Genomic DNA, 26496 nt, shown 5'->3' with positions numbered 1-26496 from the left:
TTTGCTCCTTTAGTCCCATTAGCAGACCACCACGGTGTTTCTAAAGCAAATGTTTTACTGTGACTGCCCTAAGAACTTAAACACCAAATAGAATGAAATGTATTATCCCCCAGAAAGGAAGTTCTACACAGTCAACTTAAATGAACCTGTTCATAAGTGAGGGCCTGGTGATCTGATTTTCCCTGATAACTATGATTTAGGGAAGATTAACTTTTAATACTGGTTGTATCAGTGATTTGTTAGAAGGTTCTAAGTGGGATTTATCAGCTCCATAAAACTGAATCAATGACCTTTTAAAAGGATTTAACGAGGGGTTAATGTGTTAATAATAATATAAAGACCTGCCATGGCTACAGAGCCAAGTTAACACACATTCTAAGTATAAATAAATATTTGATAACAATTCTCTTTAAACACACTAGGCAGTTCAGTGAAGTGGATAATTAGTGTGTGTATGCTGGGGCTGGACTGTACTCATACCCTGTTCTGCTGCCCTGAGCAAGATATTTAACCTCTCAGTGACTCAGCCTCCTCATAAGTAAAATAAAGATAAGAACAGAATCTACCTCATAAGACTGTTGTGAGAATTAAATAAGCTAATACACTGGAAGCCTTGCCCGCAGTCAGCACTCAGTAAATGTTCGTTGTCCTATCACCACCAAATAGGAGTAGAGGGAAATCGAGAAAACCCAGATCCCTTTTATGAAGGATAATCTGTGAGACAGATCGTGTAGATGAAACACCCAGGGATGTAGAGTCCATGTAGAGAGATAGGCCAGGGCAAAGAAGACCTCGGAATTAAATGCTTTAATGTCGACTTTGAGAAATAATACAATTTCTAAGTAGCCAGCAGTAATGGAAGGGAAGAACATGAACAATCTAGGAAATGGGAGCATCATAAATAATGATGTGGAAGTAGAAAGCAAAACACATGTACCAGAGTGAAAAAAGGTCAGTAGGAAAAGTCCAACAGAGCACTTAAGAAAGGCAAGTGACACAAACAGAGAAAGTGTGAACTTGCAGTAGAAACAAGCAAACACACACACACACACACACACACACACACACACACACCAAAACAAAACAAAAACCTAAAAAAAAAAAAAAAAAGAGAGAGAGATGAGAGTTACTGAGAGTCCACGAGACGATGATGCCTTTATGGTTAAGGAGGTTAGTCTAAAGAATACAGAATTAGAGGGGGTTGGAAAAAGGAGTCCATTAGGCTGACCAGGTGGACACTGCCATTTTTAGATGCAAGAACTAAGAGGAGATTTAGTGTCAGGCCAAGCTCCACCTGTCCTGTTACTTGACTTCTTGCCTTCAGGTGATCATGGAAAGCTGGATTTAACAAGATGACTGCAAGAGTTTCTTTTATCCCACACATGCTCCTACAATGGGGCCTTGCCTCTCTCCTACCCAAAGGCAGTCTAATTTCCTTCCTCCTGAAAATGGCTGGGCTTGTAAATACTTCCACCCAGAGTAAGGCAGAAGTGGCAATTCATGACCTCAAGGCTAGGTCCTAATAATGCACCTTGCAACTTTTCCAGTGTAATAATCACACCTGGAGCCCTGAGCTACCATGTATGAAATCTGTCTACAGGTAACATGGAGGTACTCCAGCTGAGGCCCTAGGCCTCAACCACCAGGCATGTGGGTAACAGCATTCCAAATGATCCCAGGCTCCAGATGTGGGGTCACCTTTAGCTACTGAACCTTCCCATTTCTGACCCTAGACATCATGAAGAAGAAAACCTTTGACCCTTAGGGTAAGCAAAGACTCTTAAGACACAAAAAGCACTATCCAAAAAGAAAAATTTGACAAGACTTAATAAAAATTAAAACTTCTGCTTATTGAAGACACCATAAAGAAAATTGAAAGGGAAACCATAAAGTGGAAGAAAATATTAATAATGCATGTATATGATCAAGAACTAAATTGCATTAATAAGACAACAAATAAACCAATTAAAAACTGTACAAAATACTTGAAAAGACATTGTACAAAAGATATACCAATGACCGACAGGCACATAGAAAGATGCTCTACATCATTAGTCACCAGAGAAATGCAAATTAAAACCATAACAAAATGACATTTCACACTTAACTAAAATGACTAAAATTAAAATACCAACAATACTAAATGCTGACAAAGATGTGGAAGTACTGGAATCTTTTATTGATGATGGAAGTATAAAATGTTACAACCACTAAGGAAAACAGTCTGGGTGCTACAAAATCAAACATATACCTACACTATGATCCACCTACTCCTTTCTTATCTACGTTTCCCAAAAGAAATAAAAACATTCGTACATAAAAATATTTGTATGAGAATATTTATAGCTTCATTCATAATAGTCAAAATAACTCAAATGTCCATCAAAAGGAGAATAAAAAATTTCAGTATAATAATATCACAGATAAACTACTGATACATGTAACCACATGCATAAATCTCAAAAACATTATGTTGAGTAGTAACCACATACACAAGTACATATGTCATGATTCCATTTATATGGAGTTTAATAATATGTAAAACTAATCTATGGTGATAAAAATCAGGAAAGTAAAAGGGGTTTGGATTAATTGGTAGGAGGCACAAAGAAACTTTCTGGAATAAAAGAAATATCCTACATCTTGAGTAGGATAATAATTAAACAGGAATATTCACTTGGCAAAACTCATCAAATTTACACTAAAGATTTATACATCTCACTGAATACATAAATCTAAAAAAAAATCCTTAAGAAAATTTCAATGTTCATCAATAGGATAAAATGGTATTTTTCTAAAGCAGAATATCTCAAGGAAACTTTATTTTTAAACACAAAGTTTAATGAAGACTCTTGAAGTTTAAAAGTAAAAACTAAGATGTCCTACCCAATTTATTAACATGAATTCTGCTCTAAGTGTAAGAGCTGCTCTGAAATGTACTGCAAATAGGTTTTGTAATGCTAAAAACTTATTTTAGCAGAATGTCAATGGAATAAGGACAAGAGGGGAAAAAAGATAACAGGAAAAAAAAATGAAACACTGTAAAGGGAATACATTGTACCTGTTGGGAGAGGTATATAAATCCTCTTCTCTAATCTTCTTCGCAAAGCTTCATCAATATCCCATGGGAAATTAGTAGCAGCTAATACCATAACCATTTTGGAAGGATCATCATTCTCTAAAGCTCCTCCAACACCTACATACAGTAAGAGGAAAAAGTCCATTATTTTTTCATTCTACTAACACTCCAAGCATCAGTCACAGGCTGGTGATAGGCTCAATGATAAAAATAACAGTCCTTCTGACTTCTAGATGGTGGCAGACAAGGCACTTCAACAGATAACTATAAAAAAGGAAACTGAAGAGTTCACATCATCTATTATAGGATTCTAATCCAACAAGAAAAACCTTTTTTTCCTGTAAGAAAATAAAGTATATTCCTCTGAAAAGAAAAGGCATGAAAGATTCTTCTGTTTTATCCCTCTGATTTTTTAAACCATGAAGTTCCTCAAAAATTGTTATTTTCTTAAATATTACTTTTCAATTAAAGTTTACATTCAATATAATTTTATATTAGCTTAAGGTGTACAGCATAGTGGTTAGGCAATCATTTACAAAGTGATTCCCCCCGATATTTCAAGTACCCACCTGGCACTGTATATAGTTATTACAATACTAGAGGCCCAGTGCACAGATTCATGCACTGATGGGGTCCCTCGACCTGGCCTGCGGGGACTGGACTGAAACCGGCTCTCCAACATTTCCCAAGGGGTCCTGGATTGCAAGAGGGCACTTCTCAGGTGATGCACCCCGGAATCAGACTCCCTCCTCTCTGGTTCCAGGTGTGTCACCTTAGAACCACAGCTGCCAAGTCTGCCCCCTGGTGGTCATTGTGTGTCATAGCTACTGGTCAGATGATTGGACGGTCACTTAGGCTTTTATATATATAGATTATTGAGTATTTCACATACCCTGGACTATTTTGTGAATACCAATTTGCACATCTTTCACCTAGCACCCCCAACCTCCCTCTCCTCTGGCAACCATCAGTCTGATCTCTATATCTATGAGGCTGTTTCTACTTTTATTCGTTTATTTTGCTCTTTAATTTCCACATATAAATAAAATAATCTGATATTTGTCTTGCTCTGTCTGACTTATTTCATTTAGCATAATACCCTCTGGGTCCATCCATGTGGTCGCAAATGGTAAAATTTCATTCTTTTTATGCCCAAGTAATATTTCATTGTGTGTATGTATGTATGTATGTATATGTGTGTGTATACACATATAAACATTTATACCACCACTTTTTATATAATCATCTGTTCATGGGCACTTGAGTTGCTTCTATATCTCTGCTATTATAAATAATGCTGCAATGAATATAGGGGTTAATATAACTTTTCAAATTACTGTCTGGGATTTCTATAAATATATACCCAGAATGGAATTGCTGGGTCATAAAGCAGTTGCATTTTAAATTTTTGGAAGAACCTCCATACTGTTTTCCATAGTGGCTGTACCAATCTCCATTCCCACCAACAGTGCACTAGGATTCCCTTTTCTCCACATCCTCGCCAGCATTTGTTTTTTGTTGATTTATTAATGACTAGAGGTCTGGTGTATGAGATTCATGCACTGGAGGAGGGGGACCCTCAGCCCGGCCTGCGCCCTCTCAAAGTCTGGGACCCCTTAGGGGATGTCTGCCTTCCAGCTTAGGCCCAAACCCCCGGGGATTGGGCCTAAGCCAGCAGTGAGACATCCCTCTTGCAGTCTGGGACCCCTTGCTCCTTACCGCCCGCCTACAGCAGAGGTGGGAGAGGCTGCCGCCACCACCACTGCGCTCACCAGCCATAAGGCCGGCTTCTGGCTGAGCATGCTCCCCCTGTGGGAGTGCACTGACCACCAGGGGGAAGCTCAACGCAGAAGCTGCCCCTGGTGGTCAGTGCGCGTCATAGTAACCGGTCATTCTGCCGTTTGGTCAATTTGCATATTAGGCGTTTATTATATAGGGTAGCCATTCTGACAGGTGTGCGTGGTATGTCTGAGGTGGTATCTCTCTGTGGTTTTAACTTGCAATTCTCTGATGATTAATGATTTTGAGCATCCTTTCGTATGTCTATTGGCCATCTCTATGTCCTCTTTGGAAAAGTGTTTATTCAGGTCTTCTGCCCATTTTTTAATTTGATTGTTTGGGCTTTTTTGATGTTTAGTTGTATGAGTTCCTTATAAATTTTGGATACTTAACCCCTTATCAGATGTATCACTGGCGAATATCTTCTTCCACTCAGTAGGTTGTATTTTCATTTTGATGATGGTTTCTTTTGCTGTGCAATACTTTTTATTTTCATGAACTCTCATAACTTTTATTTTTTTCTTTTGTTTCCCTTGCCTAAAAAGATATACCAGAAAAAAAATATTGCTAAGAGAAATATCAGAGAATGTACTGCCTATGTTTTCTTCTAGGAATTTTGTAAGTTCTCACATGTAAGTCTTTAATCCATTTTGAACTTGTTCTCATATAGGGTGTAAGAAGGTGGTCTAGTGTCATTTTTTTTTTGCATGTATCTGTCCAGTTTTCCCAACACCGTTTATTGAATAGATTGTTTTTATCTCACTGTATGTTCTTGCCTGCTGTGCATGGTTGGGGTCCCTCAGCCTGGCCAGCAATCGGGGCTGATTGGGGCCAGCCGGCCAGGGGAAGGGACTGTGGGAGGTTGGCTGGCCATGGGAGGTTGGCTGTGGAAGCACACTGACCACCAGGGGGCAGCTCCTGCACTGAGTGTCTGCCCCCCTGGTGGTCAGTGCGCATCATAGCTACTGGCCGGTCATCTGGTTCTAACAGTCACTTAGGCTTTTATATATAGAGAGATTAATTGACCATCTACGTGTGGGTTTATTTCTAGGCTCTCTATTCTGTATCATTGATTTATGTGTCTGTTTTTATGCCAGTATCATGCTGTTTTGATTACCATAGGAGGATAGTTTGTAGTATAGTTTGGTATCTGGTAGTGTGATACCTCCAATTTTGTTCTTTTTTCTCAACACTGCTATGCCTATTCAAAATCTTTCATGGTTCCATATAAATTTTTGGATTATTTGTTCTAGTTCTGTGAAAAATTCCATTGGTATTTTGATAGGAATTGCATTCAATCTATAGATTGCTTTGGTGATGTTAATTCTTCCAATCCATTAACACGGTATATGCTTCCACTTACTCGTATCTTCTTTAATTTCTTTCTTCAGTGTCTTACAATTTTCCGAGTACAGGTCTTTTATGTCCTTGATTAAATTTATTCCTAGATATTCTTTTTTTATGCAATTGCAAATGGATTATTTTTTAGTTCCCTTTTTGATATTTCACTATTTGTGTATAAAAATGCAACCAATTTCTAAATACTTATTTTGTATCCTCTTACTTCATTGAATTCAGTTATCATTTTTAGTTGTTCTTTGGTGGAATATTTAGGGTTCTCTGTATGCAATATCATGCCATCTGCAAATGACAGTTGTACTTCTATCCAATTTGGATTTCTTTTACTTCTTATCTGACTGCTGTAGCTAGGACTTATAGAACTATGTTGAATAAGAGTGGTAACAGTGAACATCTCTGTCTTGTTCCTGATCTTAAGGGAAACACTTTTAGTTTTCTCCACTGAGTATGTTAGCTGTTAGTTTGTCATATATGGTCTTTAGCATGTTGAAGTATGCTCCCTTGGTTCCCTCATATGTTCCCTCTATTTGCTGAAAGTTTTTATCATAAATGGATGCTGGGTTTTGTCAAATGCTTTTCTGCATCTACTGATATGTTCATATTATTGTATCCTTCATTTTGTTTACATATATCACATTAATTGATTTGCAAATACTGTACCAACCTTGCATCCCAGGAAAAAATCCCACTTGATCATGGTGTATAATCTTTATAATGCATTGCTGAATTTAATTTGCGAATATTTTATTGAGAACTTTTGTATCTGTTATCAAGGATATCCTATATAATAAAGTCCTATGTAATAAAGAGGTAATATGCAACTTGACCATCACACCTTCTCACAAGATGGCCACGCCCATGTCGTCACAAGATGGTCGGCAGGGGAGGGCAGTTGGGAGCAAACAGGCCAGCAGGGGAGAGCAGTTGGGGGTGACTGGGCTGGCAGGGGAGGGCAGTTGGGGGTGACTGGGCCTGCAGGGGAGGGCAGTTGGGGGGGACCAGGCCTGCAGGGGAGGGCAGTTAGAGGCAACCAGGCCGGCAGGGGAGGGCAATTAGAGGCGACCAGGCTGGTAGGGAAGGGCAGTTGGGGGTGACCAGGCTGGCAGGGGAGGGCAGCTGGGGGGACCAGGCCTGCAGGAAAGGGCAGTTGGGGACAATCAGGCTGGCAGGGGAGCAGGTAGGCATCAATCAGCCCGGTAGGGGACTCATTAGGGGGTGATCACGCTGGCGGGCAGAAGTGGTTAGGGGCAATCAGGTAGGCAGGCAGGCGAACGGTTGGGAGCCAGCAGTCCCAGATTGTGAGAGGGATGTCCGACTGCCGGTGGGATCTGGCCTAAACTGGCAGTCAGATATCCCCCAAGGGGTCCCAGATTGGAGAGGGTGTAAGATGGGCTGAGGGAAAGCCATCCCCCAGTGCACAAATTTCATGCACCAGGCCTCTAGTTAGCCTATAATTTCCTTTCTTTGTAGTATCGTTATCTGGTTTTGGAATTACTATAAATGCTGGCCTTGTAAGATGAGCTTGGAAGTCTTCCTTCCTCTTGAATTTTATGGAATAGTTTGAGCTGGATAGGTGTTACTTCTTTGAATGTTAGGTAAAATTCACCTGTGAAGCCATCCAGTACAGGGCTTTTGTTTGTTGTGAAGTTTGTTTGGGTTTTTTAATTACTGCTTTGATTTTGTTGGTCTGATCAGATTTTCTATTTCTTCTTGATTCACTCTTGGAAGATTTTATATTTCTAGGAATTTATCCATTTCTTCCAGATTGTCCAATTAGTTAGCATGTAGTTGTTATAAGACTTTCTTATAACCCTTTGTACTTCTGTTATCAGTTGTTACCTTTTATCTTTCATTTATAATTTCTTTTTTGGGGGGGGGGGGTCGTCCTTTCTCTTTTTTTTCCTTAATGAATCTGCTTAAAGGTTTACCAATCTTGTTTATCTTTTCAAACGAGCAGCTATTGGTTTCATTGATCTTTTGTATTTTTTTTAGACGGTTTCATTTATTTCCATTCTGATCTTTATTATTTCCTTCCTTCTAGTCACTTAGGGCTTTGCTTGTTGCTCTTTTTCTAATTCCCCTAAATGTAAGATAACTAGTAAATTGTTTATTTGAGATTTTTCTTGTTTCTTGAGATAGGTCTGAAATGCTATGAATTTACCTCTTAGAACTGCTTTTCATTGTGGATTTGGGGTTGTTGTATTCTCATTTCCATTGGTCTCAAGGTATCTTTTGATTTCTTCCTTGATCTCACTGCTTAGCCATTCATAATTTGGGAAGATGTTATTTAGACTCCATGTGTTTTAATGCTTTTCAGTTATTTTCTTGTAAATTGTGGTCAGAGAAGATCTTGATATGATTTCAATCTTCTTAACTTTATTGAGACTTGTTTTCTGTCCTAATGTGGTTTATCCTAATAATGATACATGTTAAGAATGTATATTCTGCTACTTCGGGGTTAAATGCTCTTGAAAACATCAATTAAATCAATCTTGTCTAGTGTGTCATTTAAGGCTGCTATTTCCTTATTGACTTTCTGTCTGGAAGATCTATCCATTGACATCAAAATCCCCTACAATGACTGCGTTACTATTGACTTCTCCATATATTTCCTAAAAGATTTCCTTTATATATTCAGGTGTTCCTATTTGGATGCATAAATGTTTACAAGGGTTATATCTTCTTTATTTTTAAATATATTTTATTCATTTTTTTACAGAGAGGAAGGGAGAGGGATAGAGTAGTTAGAAACATCGATGAGAAACATCTATCAGCTGCCTCTTGCACACCCCCTAGTGGGGATGTGCCCACAACCAAGGTACCCTTGACCAGAATCGAACCTGGGACCCTTCAGTCCGCAGGCCAATGCTCTATCCACTGAGCCAAACTGGTTAGGGAGGGTTATATCTTCTTTTTGCATAGATCCCTTTATAATGTCCTGCTTTGTATCTTATTATAGCCTTTGTTTTAAAGTCTATTTTGTCTGCTATAAGAATTGATGCCCTAGCTTTTTTTTCCCATGTGCATGAAATATCTTTTTCCATCCTTTTATTTTCAGTCTACATGTGTCTTTCAATCTGAGGTGGGTCTCCAGTAGACAGTATATACATGAATTTTGTTTCCTTACCCATTCAGCTACTCTGTGTCTTTTGATTGGAGCACTTAATCCATTTATACTTAAAGTGATTACTAATAGGTACATATTTATTGTCATTTTTATTATACATACTTATGTTCCTCTTTTTTTCTTCTCCTTAAAGAAGTGCCTTTAACATTTCCTTGTAATACTTGTTTGGTGGTAATAAATGCCTTCAGCTTTTTCTTGTCTGGAAGCTCATTATTTCTCATTCAATATTAAATGATAGCCTTGCTGGGTAGAGTTGTCTGGTTGTAGGTCCTTGCTTTTCATTACTTCCTGACAGTCTTATGGGAGCTCCCTTGCTGATAACTGTCTTTCTCTTGTTGCTTTTAAGATTTTTTGTCTTTAACCTTTGACATTTTAATTATGATGTGTCTTGGTGTGGGTCTCTTTGGTTTCATCTTGTGTTCCAAATTGCTGATTTGATACTCTGATTCATCTAGTCTGCTGTTGATTCCTTCTAGTGTATTCTTCATTTCTGACTAGTTCTCTTTTATGGTTTCTGTGTCCTTTTCCATATTTGCTATCTCTTTGTTGAAGAGCATCCTTTTAACCATAATTTTGAACTTTGTATCTGGTACATTGCCTGCTTCCATTTAATTTATTTCTTTTTCTGGTGATTGCTATTGTTCTTTCATTTGTTTCCCCTTTTAAATGACTCTTTGTTTTTGTTTCTGGGAATTAGATAGATTGCTATTTCTCAGTCTTGGTAAGGTGGCCTTATGTAGTAGATGCCCTGTGGGGCTCAGTGGTACAATCTCCCCAATCAACTGAGCTATGTGCTCCAGGAATGTCCCTTGTGTGGGATCTGTAAGCTCATCTGATGTAGTTTAGTTGTGATTGCTGTTGGCCATCCATTGGCCCAGAGGCTCGCTGACTGTGAGGACTGCCCCAACCACAGTGTACAAACTGCTGTGTGGAGGCTGACTCAGAAAGTGGAATTGCCTCAGCATGTCTCGTGCCTGCCAAGATTTCCCTTTAGGTGTGCCACTTACGGAATTAAATCAGGTCATGCTCTGGTTTGGTCTCAAGTCAGCCACCATGTGTGTTGGTTCTGGGACCTCTTGGGATGGGCTCTGATGCAGGTCTATGTGAGATACTGTGACCAAGTCTGGGCTACCTCCTTGATAAGCTTCCAAAAAAAAAGAGTACAATGCAGGTGCAAGCTAGTCACAGCTAGCCAAATTCCCTTGCTTGATGCAGGCTTGGCAGGGTATGGCCAAACTGACTTAGGAGAATGGGGCTAGTGCTTCTACTGAGGCTGATGCTGGAGGGTGTGGGGGGAGCCTGCGGGGGAGGGAGAATGATAGGTGTTGCCAGCCAAACACATGTAAAAATTGGACCTTGCTCTAAAGCCACTACACTCAAGACTCTCCCTGTGCAAAATGTCTCTGGCACCCCAAGTCTACCTAAACATCCTGAAGAACCTTCCAAGAAAGTCTGCAACTCAAGCCCAGGCTGACCACAGCTAGCTGATTCCTCGAGAGTGGGAGTTTGGCAGGGTGGGACAACAGGGAGTCAGGAGTGTGAGGCTAGTGCATTCCCCCAGGCTGAGGCATTATGGAGGGAAGTACTCAACCCAGGAATGATGGCATCTGTGAGCAGCATGGAGAGGAATTCAACACAGGAATTCAACACAGGTCCCTCCAGCCTTCTCCCCAAAACCACAGAACCCAATCTCCCTGTATGACTTCAGTCTACTCTGAGCTGCCATTCCTCTGCCGGAGCCCAGGGTGAGTGCCTGATGATGAGGGTACCTGGGTTTCTAGCAGCCTACCACCTCACACTGCTGGACAGAATCCCCACTAATTTTCACAGCCAGATGTTATGTAGGCTCTTCTTCCCGGCACTTGTGCTCTAGGCTGGGGAGCCAGGCATACGGTTGAGAGCTCTCACTCCTCAGGGGGAACTTACGCAGCTGAGATAGCCCTTCATATTCTCAACTGCACATGAGTTCAGGGTCAGCCCATTTTGAATCTCTACCTTTCCTAAAAGTCTCAGTATGGTTTCTTATGTAGATCTGTAGTTATAAGACTTCTGTTCAGCTAGTCTTCAGTTGGTTATTCAGGTTTATTATTCTATAATTTAGTTATAATTTTGATTTGGTCCTGGGAGGTGAGTGTAACTTCTACCTACTTTGCTGCCATCTTGGATCTCTCACTTCAAATATTTTATTTTGGTCGTTAGTCTAATTTATTTGATATTTTTCAAGAAAGGAGAAGAGAATGGAATTCATATTTAGGACTTAATATACTAGCATGCAACAATAATTTTGAAAGGCAGTTTATATTGGAATAGTTTTGTCCTTCAAACTTCTAAGTAACTCAGAAAAAAATAAACAAGAAATTTAAGAGTAAACCTAATAATCAGTCACTACTGAAAATACCGTTTCTTTTTATAGCAAACCAAACATATATAGAGAGAGTCTACTTTTTCTAGAATTAAAATTTTAGAACAAAAAACTTCAGGTTATACAATGAAAACACTGGAAAATATGCAGTGAAAAAAATAAATATATCAACAACTCACAAACTTTATCAGAGTTTCTAGCCTAGTATAACAAAGTAGTGGATTTAAAGGGACCCAGATGAATATGACTAAACTACTATTTGAATCATTATCACAAAGATTCAAGTTGTCCAACTAATAATCAGAAAGAGTTATAAATACCCCTAAATGAAATTCAGATGACTAAATCCTTATTCAGTGATATTTTTAAAACATATAATGTTTTCCTCTATATCCATTCCCCCAAAATATAACACATTCACTTCTTTCTCTTACATCTCAGCAGAAATTAAAATGGCAAAATCTTTGAGAAAAGGGACTTGTAGTACATTTATTTTATTTATCTTACAGTGACTGGCACTGTATACAATACTCATTATAAGTGTTCAATAAATGTCACCTCCCACAACTAAAATACAGAATAACCATCATTTAGAACTGTCTGAAAGCTGGCTGAATGGAAGTCCTACAACTAGAGAAGTAAAGAAAAAAGCACATTGAGACTGATAGGAAAGGTGGAGGGGCAGAACAAGCTGGTCTGACACCCACATGTGCCATTTTTTTTTTTAAATCAGGAGGGAGATCACCTCTGTGAAGGCTTCCCATGTGGAACAAGGGGTCCCAGTCCCACACCAGACCCCTAGCCCATTGTCCCAGAGCTGGGAAGAGAAGCATTTATGGCTATAAGAAACAGCAGGGATTGTGGCTGAAAGGCACAGAGGCTGATGGAGACCCAGGTGTTCCATTTAAGGGCTGGCACATGAACGTACTCGGGACTCCCAGCACTAGGCAGCTTCAGGAGGGACCCAGGGACATACAGGGAGGAACTGGATTGCCTAGCATCGGGGCAGGAACTTGGGGGTGACTTACTCCCAGAAGGGGATCCTCACAAAGTCATTGTTCCTGAGCTGGGACCTCCGTTGTTGCAGGGATGACTAGCAGCCATATCTGAGTCTCCATCAGCCTGGAACAACACTTTGCTCCTTCCTGGAGATTTCCTGAGACCCTGCCCTATCCAATTTTCAGCCCTACACAAGCTGTTTGCAGCAATATTTCCGTATGAATGGCCTACCCTGGCTCAGGCTTCAGACTTTGTTAAAATCTCTCAAACAAGCTGCAGCTAGTGACAGTGTGCCCCAAATCTGTCAATAAAAGGCCCAAGACCAGGCATTAGCATCAGCCTGCCTTGCTACACAGCTGGGCCTCACATGGGCAACTCTAAGCCCAATCCAAAGAACAAATAGCAGCTATCTGCAGATCTCTCTGTAGCTCCTACCAGGTGGCCCCAGGCACTGGCTTACTTTGCACCTCCCTGGAGGCCCTAGAGCCAGTGCACCCAGTGGACAGCTTCAGACCACAGCCGACTACAACTCTACACATCAATAAGCAATACATTCAACGGACAGACTCAGTGAGAACCAAAGCCCCACTGAAGCAAGTCCTGCTCCATAGGGGTATTCTCTTCACAGCAGCTCTCCAACTGTAGTCGCAGCTGGTCCTCACAGCCAATTGGCTTGGAGGTCAACTCCTCCCAGTGATGCCAAAAACAATCAAAGCTCAACTACAAGATTGTGCACACAGCCCATACAGGGGCATACCTAGAATGCCCAGTGCAGGTGACTGGGGAGGCTGAGCCACTGGGCCCTACAGGACTGCTACACAAGGCTACTCTACCAATTCCAGGAGACATAGCAGCTCTACCTAATATACAGAAAGAAACATAGGAAAGCAGCCAAAATCCAGAGTCAAAGAAACATGTCACAAATGAAAGAAATGGAAGCACGCAAACTACTTGATACAGAGTTTAAAACCATGGTTATAAGGTTACTCAAGTATCTTCATGAAAATTTCAAGTATCTTAGTGAAAATGTCAAAGACATGAAAAAGGACTAGTCAAAAATTAAGCTTACACCAACTGAAATAAAAAATAATTTACGAAGATTCAACAGCAGAGTAGAGGATTTCAAGAATCAAATGAACAATTTGGAATATGAGGAAGCAAAAAATACCCAATCAGAAGAGCAAAAAGAAAAATAAATAAATATGAAGACAGTGTAAAGAGCCTCTGGGATAACTTCAAGTTTACCAACATTCACATTACAGGGGTGCCAGAAGGAGAAGAGAGAGAGCAAAATATTGAAAACTTATTTGAAGAAATAATGACAGAAAACTTCCCCTACCTGATGAAAGAAATAGAGTTACAAGTCCAGGAAGCACAGAGAGTCCCAAACAAGAGGAACCCAAAGAGGCCCATAGCAACACACATAATAATTAAGATGCCAAGGGTTAAAGACAAAGAGAGAATCTTAAAAGCAGCAAGAAAAAAGCAGTTAGTTACCTAAAAGGGAGCACCCACATGACTGTCAGCTGATTTCTCAACAGAAACTTTGCAGGCCAGAAGGGAGTGGTAAGAACTATTCAAAGTGATGAATAGTAAGGACCTACAATCAAGATTACTTTACCCAGCAAAGCTCTCATTCAGCATTCAGGGTCAAATAAAGAGCTTCACAAACAAAGCAAAAAAAGCTAAATGAGTTCAAAACTACCATACCAGTATTACATGAAATGTTTGTGGACAAAAAAGGGGCCACATGCTAACCTGACAAGCTCAGGGAAGGCCTGCAGGGTGGTATTGCAAACTCAAAGACCTAAAGTAACCGCATAGGTTGGTCTGAAATTAAAACTTTAACAAAAAGCAGTTATGGTGGGTAGTCACGTCTTAGACCAGTATCTTCTCTGACAAAGATCAATCTTTGCCTAACTGAGCCTACTGTCTTTTTGCATCCACAATAACATATCATTGGAATGTCAAAGTAATTTTCCTTTTTCCGAACACCCTCAAAGCACAGGCACTGCTCTGTGGAGACCACAAATCCCCTCATTGTTATTGAGTTACTTCCTGACTGTTAACTATCCTGCATCTGCCTAAGTAAAAGAAGTATGTGTCTATCATTTTATTTTTTATCCAATCCCAGGGGTTTCTCCACTTTGCTTTTTCCTGTCCCCCTAATCTATCACTAATGGAGTTGATGTAATTCACTTACATCTCCTCTTTTGATTGTAATGTATAAAACAAGGTAAAAAAACAAAAACAAAAACAAACAAACACCATTCTCCAGAGCATTATCCCAAAACATTGAGATTCTGCTTCTTGGCAATTGTCGACAGTTTGGCTCAAATAAACTCACAAAAATTCTTTACAGGTTTGAATGTATTTTATGTTAACATGTTGAAGGGTATTGTTTAAGAAGAGGAAGAGGAGAAAGTGGAGGGAAAAGGAAGAGAAGGAGGAGGAAGAGAATGAGGGGGAGGGGGAAGAAGAAAAGGAAGGGGAGGGGAGAGCAGGAGGAGGAAGATGAGGAGGAGGAGGAGGAAGGAGAAGGAGAAGGAGAAGAAGAAGGAGAGGAGGAGGAGGAGGAGGAGAGGAGAGGAGAGAAGAGGAGAGGAGAGGAGAGGAGAGGCGAGGAGGAGGAGGAGGAGGAGGAGGAGGAGGAGGAGGAGGAGGGAGAGGAGAGGCGAGGAGGAGGAGGAGGAGGAGGAGGAGGAGGAGGAGGGGGAGGAGGGTGATGAGGAGGAGGAGGAGGAGGGGGAGGAGGGGGAGGAGGGGGAGGAGGGGGAGGAGGGGGAGGAGGAGGAGGAGGGGGAGGAGAAGGAGGAGGGGGAGGAGGGGAAGAAGAAAAAGAAGAAGAAGAAGAGATAAAAAATATGAACAATAACCCCAATGGACACAGACACTAGGGGTGTGAGAGCATGTGCCAGGGGGTGGGGGTGGCCGGAGGGAGGTCAATGGGGGAAAAAGGAGACATATGTAATACTACATGTAATATTTTAAACAATAAAATAAAACTTAAAAAAATATGAACAATAAAATGGCAAAAAATACATATATATCTAAAAATCAAAATAAACTAACAAGAAATCTAATGAACAAAAGAAACTGGTGAATAAAATAGAATCAGAGGCATGGAAGCAAGGAACAGACTAACGAATCTCAGAAGGAAGGGGGGAGGAGGGTGGGAAGAGATTAACCAAAGATCTTATATACACACTAGAGGCCGGGTGCACAAATTCATGCACAGGCGGGGTCCCTCTGGGTGGCCTGCAGGGATCGGGCCGAAACACAGAGTCCAACACCGCCTGCAGCTCCTACCTGCCACTCCCACTCATCCCGACCCCACTGTGTCTGCCGCAGGCTCATGCCCAATCAGTCCCGATTGGGAGAGGCTTGTGTTGCCGCAGCAGTGCTCACCAGTCATGAGCCCTGTATCTGGTGCCCTCCCAAGAGGAGTGGCCTGCAGGATCGGGCTGAAACCAGCTCTCCAACATTCTCTGAGGGGTTCCAGATTGCAAGAGGGCACAGGCCAGGCTGAGGGATCCCACTGATGCACAATTGGGCTGGGAAGGGACCGCGGGAGGGCTCCAGGGCATGTCTGGCCCATCTCACTCAGTCCCTATCGGCCAGACCCCAGCAGCAAGCTAACCTACCGGTTGGAGCATCTGCCACTAGGTGATCAGTGCACATCACAGTGACTGGTTGGCCAGTCAACTGTCTTCCCCCTGGTGGTCAGTGCATGTCATAGCGACTCATCGACCAGTTGACTGTCTGCCCCCTGGTGTCAGTGCACGTTATAGTGAGCGGTTGAGCAGCCATAGCATATCATTAGCATATTACACTTTGATTGGTTGTTCGGTTGTTCTGCCGTTCTGTCTATTTGCATATTATCCTTTTATTATATAGGATATGCATTATCTATGAACATAGACAGCAGGGTTTGGTGAAGGCCTGAGACAAGGCAGGAACCAGGTGGAAGGGAGTAATGGGTGCGGGGAGTGAGACATCTGTGATACTCTCAACAATAAAGATTTAAAAATAATAATAATAATAAAAGCAGCTCAGGGCTTGTCACTCTTCCTTCAATGGCTCCTCAATGCCTTTTCTTCTTTGTCTGAATTACTTATACTAATGCTTCAAAGCCCAACTTGGCTATTCCCTTCCATGACTCCCTTAGTCTTGGTGGCACCTCTCCTGCTATGTTTTCACTACGCCCAGAGTTTATTTACCACAGAAATTATAATGTATTGTAATTGTCTGTCCAGTTGCCTGCTTCCCATCTAGATCAGTGGTTCTCAAACTTTTTGGTCTCAGGATCTTTATATACCCTTAAAAATTATTTAACTCCAAAGATCTCTTATGTGTTTGTGGAGTACAGCTATCAATATTTATCATCAGAAATTAAAACTGAGAATTTTTAAAAATACTAATTCACTTTAAAGTGACAATGAATCCATTATTTGTTAATGTAAATAACATATTATGAAAAATAACAATGATTTTCCAAATAAAAAATATTAGTAAGAAGAATACATTTTTGCAAATCTCTTTAATGTGTGACTCCATAGAGAATAGCTAGATTCTCATACCTGCTTCTGCTTTCCATCTATTTATTATATCGTACATGTCTTACAGCCTCTGAAAAACTTTACTGTACACTTGTAAGAGAATGACAGTGAAAAAAGGTAAATAATGTCTTAATATTATTATAAAAATAGTTTAGTCTTTGCAGCCCTTTTAAAAGGATCTGAAAGAGCCCTGGGACCCCAGACCACTTCTCTAGAACCTTTGCTCTAAGTAATAAGTTATTTAAAGGCCATGGCATTCCTTTTCTTTTTACCCTCACAACCTAAAATGGTGCACATTTCATAACAAGTATACAGTAAGCGCTTTTTGAATGCATGAACAAATGAATAAATAAGTGGATGAACAGATGATTATAAATAAATGCAGGCTGCCTTTGAGTCCATTCACTGAGAATTTCCAAAGTATTAATCTACACAAAGCTCAAAAAGGAAATATAAGTTTTGAGACAGTAATTAAACATCAATTACCATCCATCTGAATGAGTAGCTCAGACTTGACTCTGCGACTTGCTTCGTGCTCATCAGAGGTCCCTCTTCGACTGCAGATAGAATCTATCTCATCAATGAAGATCGTAGTGGGGGCGTAAAATCTAGCCTTTGTGAAAATACGTTAAAGGAATCATTTGATTATCTCATAAAACAATCTGAATATTTTTAAATAGTGCCATTTCCTCCTAATATCATGGTTAAAAAAGAGAAGTTTCTCACTGCTTCAATGCCACCATTTGGTTATTCATATAAAAAAAGTAAATTTCTAAAAATAAAAGGTAAGTTATATGGTTGGCTAAGTCCGGTGACAAATAAATGGGGATTTTTAGTACTATTCTTTCTACTCTTCTGTTTGAAACTTTCCATAATACAAAACATTTTTAAAAGACAAGTCATCAATCTCTTTCCTCAAATAAGCATTCTTAAGTAACTATTGCAAACCCCTTATGAAAAGAAACCAACTTTAATGATAGATCAATATCTAACTCATTTTTAAAATATATATTAAAATACACTTCTGCTCAACCATCTCACTAGAGATCCAGAAATGTCAGTCACACCACACACATTTCCAAAGTCTCTTTGACTCTCGCTGGATAGGATGCCACAGAGCCTTCCTTTACCTTAGGGAGGAAGATACATCAAAGACACACTGACAATTCCAGAAACCCCACCACACCATATCTTATTAGTCTGCCAAGAACTACTTATTAAACTACAACGACACCTGCCATAGATGAGTGGATCTAGATTTATAGGGATACCATTGCTTATACCAAAAGTACTTTGAAATCCAAATATATTATCACTCACCATTTCAAACAACAGACGGACTAATTTCTCAGATTCACCTCTATATTTGGATGTCAGTGTAGAGGAGGAAACATTGAAGAATGTTGTGCCACATTCAGTGGCAACAGCTTTAGCTAGCATGGTCTTACCAGTGCCTGGGGGTCCAACCATCAGCACACCCTGAAATTTCAAAAGATGTAAATGATTTATCAGATTAAAATACTTTCTTATAAAATATTGGCTATTAAGTAGAGAAAAATTTTCCCGTATCATTTTATAGATAGAAAAAAATGAAGAAGATTTCACAAAATGTCTCAAATCAGAGATACTCAGAGATGGGTTAACAAAGGGCCTAGACAACAAGGAATCTTCTTATACATTCAGAAAGAACCTACCCAACTTTCCTAAGCCTGGCAGAAGATAAATATGCATAGTCTTAAATACCACTCAAGAGTAACTGCTCTGTGTAAGCAAAAAAAAAAATAAGATTAGAAGCCTATCTTCCACAACACATTATAATATACAGCTTTTAATCAAAAAGAAGAATCCATTCTCAATTAATACAGTAACTAAAATCTAGTAGTAATTCAAACATAATCAAATTAGCTAACATTTTATCAGTTTAATGTGCTAGATAATAGTTTATAAAAAATACTGTTACTAATAAAAAGAGCTACTAAATATGGACCAAAAGTGAAATTGTAGTTATTCCTCACTTTGGAAAATAAATAAGCAGAAAGGTAGTCTATAAAAAGAAATCAATGAGGAGTAAAGAATATTTGAGAAGACTAATTCTCTAGTCTTGAAGACTAATAGACTCTTAACACTTACTTCACTATCCATTTTTAATGGAAGCTCAGATCATAGTTAACACCACGTTTCTTTTGCATAATAGTTGGTAATATCAAAAGGAATTCTGATCCATTTGTTAATTTAGTTTAATAAGCTAGGGATATCAACTTTGAAAGCTATATGCTCATCAAAGTTTCATAACTACATTCAGAAACTAGCTGTAGAATCTTGATACCCAGAACAAACAGGGATCACCAGGATTTAAAACACTAGTTTTATTAAAAACTTTGTGCTTTTCAAGGAGCCTTTAACTGTGCATGAGATTGCTATTTTGAAAACTACCAAAACAACTAAAGGTATAGGCATAGCGATAGCCAAGTTCATACTTCTCTTTCTAATGGCCCCTCCCTTTTCTAACATTAGATGTGGTACAATATTTATACTTCTGAACTCATCATGACATTACTCTTTTGATTACCTCATCTATTTCCTGTATTTCCTTCTCTATTGGCTCTTTCCCCTTAGTACAGCGGTTCTCAACCTGTGGATCGCGACACCTTTGGCGGTCGAACGACCCTTTCACAGGGGTCGCCTAAGACCATCCTGCATATCAGATATTTACATTATGATTCATAACAGTAGCAACATTACAGTTATGAAGTAACAACGAAAATAATTTTATGGTTGGGTCACAACATGAGGAACTGTATTTAAAGGGCCAGAAGGTTGAGAACCACTGCCTTAGTATATAAACATATTTAAATCTGTCCCATTTTTAAATAATCCTTGGCTTAACTTCAAATCCTCTAGCTACTGTATACCTCTCCTTCCCTCTCAGCTAGCCTTCTTAAAGAAATGGCTTAAGCTTACTATTGCTTCTTCACGAGCTACTATCTGGCTTCTGCCTCCACTACTTCACTAAAAATACCTATTTATTAATCCACAAGTCACTTTTCAACTCACATGTTCTTTCTCTCTGACCTCGATGTTGCTGATACTTGGTATTCATTCCCCCCTTCCTGAAACCCATCTTTTCGGGGTTGGTTCTAGGACACTGCTCTTTCCTGATACTTCTTCATCATGACTATCTTCAGTGTCTTCAGATCTCCTCTTCGCCCTGCACTTTACATTCCCAAAGCAATTCTAAATCTTTTGTGTTCTTTTATAAACTCCTTGAACAATTTCATCCACATGCATATTATAAACCACCATTTATATCTTACAATTTTAACTCACTCTATTTTAAGCTCCAGACCTCTATTTCCAATTACCTGCTGAGCATTTACCTAAACATATTTTGTCCCTATTTAAATCTGTTCCTTTTCTCAATTTCCAATATCAGTTCATTGTACCCTATCTATCTAATAATAGGGTAATATGCAAACTGGTGAGGACTCCATCACATAATGACCAAACAGCAGGGACCTGAGGCTGCATAGCATCTGGCCGGGGTGGGGGACCTCAGGCTGTGCCCCCCGCCAAGCGGGGCTTTATGGGGGACCTGATATTGAGATCCCCACCTGGCACCGGGTCAGGGGACCTGAGGCTGCACCCCCTGCCCAGAGGGGCTTGACGGGGGTGGGGCAGGCCGGGACTGGGTCTCCTGCGATTTCGAAGTGCGTGCAGGTGGACGGGGACTTAACTCTGGGTCCCGTGGTGCGCCCCAGACTCTGACAGGAGGGAGATTTCATATACATTTTACTAATTTTCTATCATCTCTGACACTCCTATTATAGAGAAAGGGCAAATAGCAATATTAAAATATTTCCTCTAATTAATTCCCTTTTAATGTGCACAAATTTCATGCACCAGGCCACTAATCTAATCTAATAAAAAATAGAAACATGCAAATTGACAGTACCTTCACTACACCCCCAAGCCACGCCCACCAACCAATCAGAGCGACTATATGCAAATTAACCCAACCAAGATGGCAGCCGGCAGCCACGGAGCTGGAGCAAGCAGGAGGCTTGGTTGCCCCGGCAATGGAGGAAGCCAAGCATCCCACCTGCCCTGGTCGGCTGTGGCCTCCGCAAAAGGCAACGAAGTTTCAATTATAGAAGATAAATAAATCCCAGATACCTGCTTCCAGCCAGCCTCCACTGGGAGCTTGGGTGGTTGGGGGCCAGCCTGCAAACAGCCATCAGACCTTCATCCAGGCTGGCCAGGCACCCCAGCAGGGACCCCCACCATGAAGGGGCCATGGCCAGCCTGAAAATAGCCATCAGCCCCTCACCCAGGCTGGCCAGGCACCCCAGCGGGGACCCCCACCCTGAAGGGGCTATAGCCAGCCTGTAAACAGCCATCAGCCCCTCACCCAGGCTGGCCAGGCACCCGAAGGGACCCCCACCCTGAAGGGGCTGTGGCCAGCCTGCAAACAGCCATCAGCCCCTCACCCAGGCTGGCCAGGCACCCCAGCTGGACCCCCCTCCCTGAAGGGGATGTGGACAACCTGGAAACAGCCCTCACCCCCTCACCCAGGCTGGCAAGGCACCCCAGCAGGACCCCGACCCTGATCTGGGACACCCTTCAGGGCAAACCAGCCAGCCCCCACCCATGCACCAGGGATATAATAAAAGGGTAATATGCAAATTGACCCTAAAGTAGAACGACTGGGAATGACTAGTCACTATGACACACACTGACCACCAGGGGGCAAACGCTCAATGCAAGAGCTGCCCCCTGGTGGTCAGTGCGCTCCCATAGGGGGAGCTCTGCTCAGCCACAAGCCAGGCTGATGGCTGCCAGCACAGCATAGATGGCAGGAGCCTCTCCCACCTCCTCAGCAGTGCTAAGGATGTCCAACTGCAGCTTAGGCCTGCTCCCCACTGGCAAGTGGACATCCCCTGAGGGCTCCTGGGCTGCCAGAGGGATGTCTGACTGCCAGCTTAGGCCTGATCTCCCGGGGAGCAGGCCTAAGCCGGCAGGTGGACATCCCACGAGGGGTCCCAGACTGTGAGAGGGCACAGGCCAGGCTGAGGGACCCCCCCCCGCCCAGTGCACAAATTTTGTGCGCTGAGCCTCTAGTATAATAAATAATTTAGTTGGCCTTTTACCCCAGTTCCTGGGAGGAAGACTCTAAATCCTTGGAATTTCCCAACTGACAGAAGTGTCTTTGTTCATGTTGAGCCCTGAAATTTTATGCTAATGAGGTGGCTCATGGAGGGCCCCTATATTGTTTATGCTAATGAGATGACTCAGGATGGGGGCTGGGCTTGCTATATAAACCAACCATGTGATTAGAGGGTTTGGAGCAGGGGTGGGAAAAATTTTGACTCGAGGGCCACAATGGGTTCTTAAACTGGACCGGAGGGCCGGAACAAAAGCATGGATGGAGTGTTTGTGTGAACTAATATAAATTCAAAGTAAACATCATTACATAAAAGGGTACAGACTTTTTTTTTTTTTTTAGTTTTATTCATTTCAAACGGGCCGGATCTGGCCCGCGAGCCGTAGTTTGCCCATGGCTGGTTTAGAGGGTTGGGACACTGGAGAGAGGAAGGCGGGACTGGAGATTGAGACAGATGGACAATGATTCAATCAATCATGACCATGTAATGAAACCCCAATAAAAACTGGACACTGAATCTGAGTGAGCTTCCCTATTGGAAACACTCTATGCCAGTGATGGCTAACCTATGACATGTGTGTCAGAGGTGACACGCGAACTCATTTTTTTGGTTGATTTTTCTTTGTTAAATGGCATTTAAATATATAAAATAAATATCAAAAATATAAGTCTTTGTTTTACTATGGTTGCAAATATCAAAAAATTTCTATATGTGACAAGGCACCAGAGTTAAGTTAGGATTTTTCAAAATGCTGACACACCGAGCTCAAAAGGTTCACCATCACTGCAGTCTATGCATTGTCACACATCCACATGCTAGGAGGGTAAAGCATCCTAATTCCACAGGGAGAGAACACAGAAGCTTTACTTTCAGCAGAATCCCAGATCTCACCCTCTGTATTTCTTCCCTTGGCTAACTCTGAATTAATTCCTTTTGCTATAATAAAACTGTAATCTTAAGTATAATGCTTTCCTAAGTTCTGTGAGTCTTTCTAGAGAATTACTGAACCTGAAGGGGTAGTGAGAAGCCCCAAATTTATAGCCAGGTGGTCAGAAGTGAGGGTGACCTGAGGACCCCCAAGTTTGCAGCAGCATCTTAAGTAGGGCAGTCTTATGGAAAACTGCCCTTAACTTGTAAAGTTTGGACCAATTTGGGTAGTGGGTGTCAGAAATAACTGCATACTCCTTCAAGTCAACCTGAAATTGGCACATCATAAAACTTGTCCCTCTCCCTTATTCCTATAAACTATCAGCCATAATGTTATCACATACCTCTTAAACATCTACACTAATAAAAGACAAACATGCAAATTGACAGTACCTTCACTATGCCTTAAGCCACACCCACCAGCCAATCAGAGCTTCTATATGCAAATTAACCCAACCAAGATGGCGGCCAGCAGCCACAGAGCTAGAGCAAGCAGGAGGCTTGGTTGCCCCAATGATGGAGGAAGCCAAGCTTCCCGCCTGCCGTGGTCGGCCCTGAGCCCCACTCAAAGCAACAAAGTTTCAATTATAGAAGGTAAATAAACCCCAGATACCTGCTTTCAGCAGGCCGTGGCCACGGAGCTGGAGCAAGCAGGAGGCTTGGGTTGCCCCTGGCGATGGAGGAAGCCAAGCTTCCCTCCCGCCCGCCCTGGCTGGCTCTGAGCTCCTCTCAAGGCTACAAAGTTTCAATTATAGAAGGTAAATATATCCCAGAATAAAAAAGAAAAAAAGGAGAGGCTAGGAGCTTCCGTCGCTGGGGGGGGCTTGGCCAACCTGAAAATGGCCCTCAGCCCCTCACCCAGACTGGCCAGGCACCCCAGCAGGGACTCCACAACCCTAAAGGGGGTGTGGCCAGCCTGCAAACAGCCATCAGCCCCTCACCCAGGCTGGCCAAACCTCCATGGAGTGAGGGTCCCCACTGGGGGGTCTTGACCAGCCTGTAAACAGCCATCAGCCCCTCACCCAGGCTGGCCAGGCACCCCAGGAGGGACCCCCACCCTGAAGGGGGTGTGACCAGCCTGCAAACAGCCATCAGCCCCTCACCCAGGCTGGCCAGGCACCCTAGCGGGACCCCCACCCTGATCCAGGAAACCCTTCAGGGCAAACCAGCCGGCCCCCACCAGTGCACCAGGCTTCTATCCTATATAATAAAAGGGTAATATGCAAATTGACCCTAAAGTAGAACGACTGGGAATGACTGGTCACCGTGACACACACTGACCACCAGGGGCCAGAAGCTCAATGCAGGAGCTGTCCCCTGGTGGTCAGTGCGCTCCCATAGGGGGAGCTCTGCTCAGCCACAAGCCAGGCTGATGGCTGCCAGCACAGTGGTGGTGGTGGGAGCCTCTCCCGCCTCCTCAGCAGCGCTAAGGATGTCCGACTGCAGCTTAGGCCTGCTCCCCGCTGGCAAGTGGACATCCCCTGAGGGCTCCCGGGCTGCCAGAGGGATGTCTGACTGCCAGCTTAGGCCCAATCCCCTGGGGAGAGGGCCTAAGCCTGCAGGTGGTCATCCCCCGAGGGGTCCGACTGCAAGAGGGCACAGGCCAGGCTGAGGGAACCCCCCGAGTGCACAAATTTTTGTGCACCAGGCCTCTAGTCTCTCATAAACCCACCCATTTGTTCATTTAGCCAAATAATAGATGCCTTAATGCAGGTCCTCATCATTTGGCTAGACTACTACTGCAATGGCCTCCTGACCAGACTCCTCATCTATATGCAATCTATGCCACCTCCAATCTATCTTCCATACTGCTGCCACGGTGATCTTTCACATTTGCAAATCGCCCTCCTGCTGAAAACTTACAGGTCTCCTCATGAAGGTAGTTTACAGCTACTTTAAAACTCCTTTAAATACCTATTTTAAGACCTTATTCCCTCTTTAAAATATTGTTTTAGAAGTTATAATAAAGGGAAAATGTATGGTAATATGTTCCCCAAATTAGATAAATCTGTAACAGTCTATTGAAGTCTTTAAGTTGTGAGAAGCAATGGAAATGCCATGGTGCCCCAGCTACTTGTGTAAAGAAACAGGAGCAAGGATTGAGAAAAGAAACAGACCTTCTCAGCTAATTCAGGAGGGCAAAGAAAGACTACTCTTTTACTGCACTCTACCTGTAAGAATAAAGAAAGGCTCTGCCTATGTTAAGACCTACGTTTCAGACAGCAGCTGTTGGAAGGGTTTTTCAATATGTTAACAGGAAAACACTAGACTTAGGAGGAACTAGTTTTAGGCAGGCTTTACATTCTAAAGCAGAGGGCAAGCTGAAAGGAAACACACAACCCTGGCTGGTTTGACTCAGTGTTAGAGGGTTGACCTGTGGACCAAAGAGTCATGGGTTTGATTCTGGGTCAAGAGCACATACATCAGTTGCAGGATCAATCCCTGGCCCTGGTTGGGGCACATCCCGGAGGCAACCAATCAATGTATCTCTCTCACATCGATGTTTGTTTCTCTCTCTCTCTCTCTCTCTCTCTCTCTCTCTCTCTCTCTCTCCCCCTTCCTCCCTCCCCTCCCCTCTCTCTAAAAAGTCAATGGAGCCCTAGCCGGTTTGGCTCAGTGGATAGAGTGTCAGCCTGTGGATTCAAGGGTACCGGGTTCAATTCTGGTCAAGGGCATGTACCTTGGTTGCGGGCACATCCCCAGTAGGGGGTGTGCAGGAAGCAGCTGATCGATGTTTCTCTCTCATCGATGTTTCTAACTCTCTATCCCTCTCCCTTCCTCTCTGTAAAAAATCAATAAAATATAGTTTTAAAAAGTCAATGGAAAAAAATCCCTAGGTGAGGATCAAAAATAATAATAAGAAGAAGAAAAGAAACACACGTTCTGATTATGTCTGAGATGAAGTGATCAAAATAATTAGTGAGAAATATGTCAACTTTTAGAAAGGTATTTATATGATCAAACTTTTATTATAAAAGACTATTATGATTACTGTTTACTTTGCTTGTTAACTTATTTACAGAAATAGACATCTAGAAAATTCTTAAAACTAATCTCTAGCTGAGCAACCCTGAGTAAAGTGACATAATTAAAGACTATAGTTTCCATACTCCAAGCCCTTTTCCTGTCATGCAGAGATTGCA

At 41.9% G+C, this 26496-nt stretch overlaps 1 protein-coding gene across 2 annotated transcripts in view; it reads right to left on the bottom strand.

The window, feature by feature from the left end:
* The window catches only part of KATNAL1 (katanin catalytic subunit A1 like 1), a 117878-nt gene that overhangs the window by 18506 nt on the left and 72876 nt on the right, over positions 1-26496 (bottom strand). For both annotated transcript variants that reach the window (XM_081083605.1, XM_081083604.1), the window contains exons 7-9: positions 18585-18743; positions 17751-17877; positions 3062-3196 (exon numbers count right to left, since the gene is read on the bottom strand). In XM_081083605.1, coding sequence (XP_080939731.1) covers positions 3062-3196; positions 17751-17877; positions 18585-18743 — 421 coding nt within the window. The remainder of the gene's footprint in view (positions 1-3061; positions 3197-17750; positions 17878-18584; positions 18744-26496) is intronic.

Source organism: Myotis nattereri, assembly GCF_964212035.1.
Source record: "Myotis nattereri genome assembly, chromosome: 2".
NCBI lineage: Eukaryota > Metazoa > Chordata > Mammalia > Chiroptera > Vespertilionidae > Myotis > Myotis nattereri.
The sequence above is the reverse complement of the archived record's forward strand: the minus strand, read 5'-3'. Positions and strand labels throughout refer to the sequence as shown.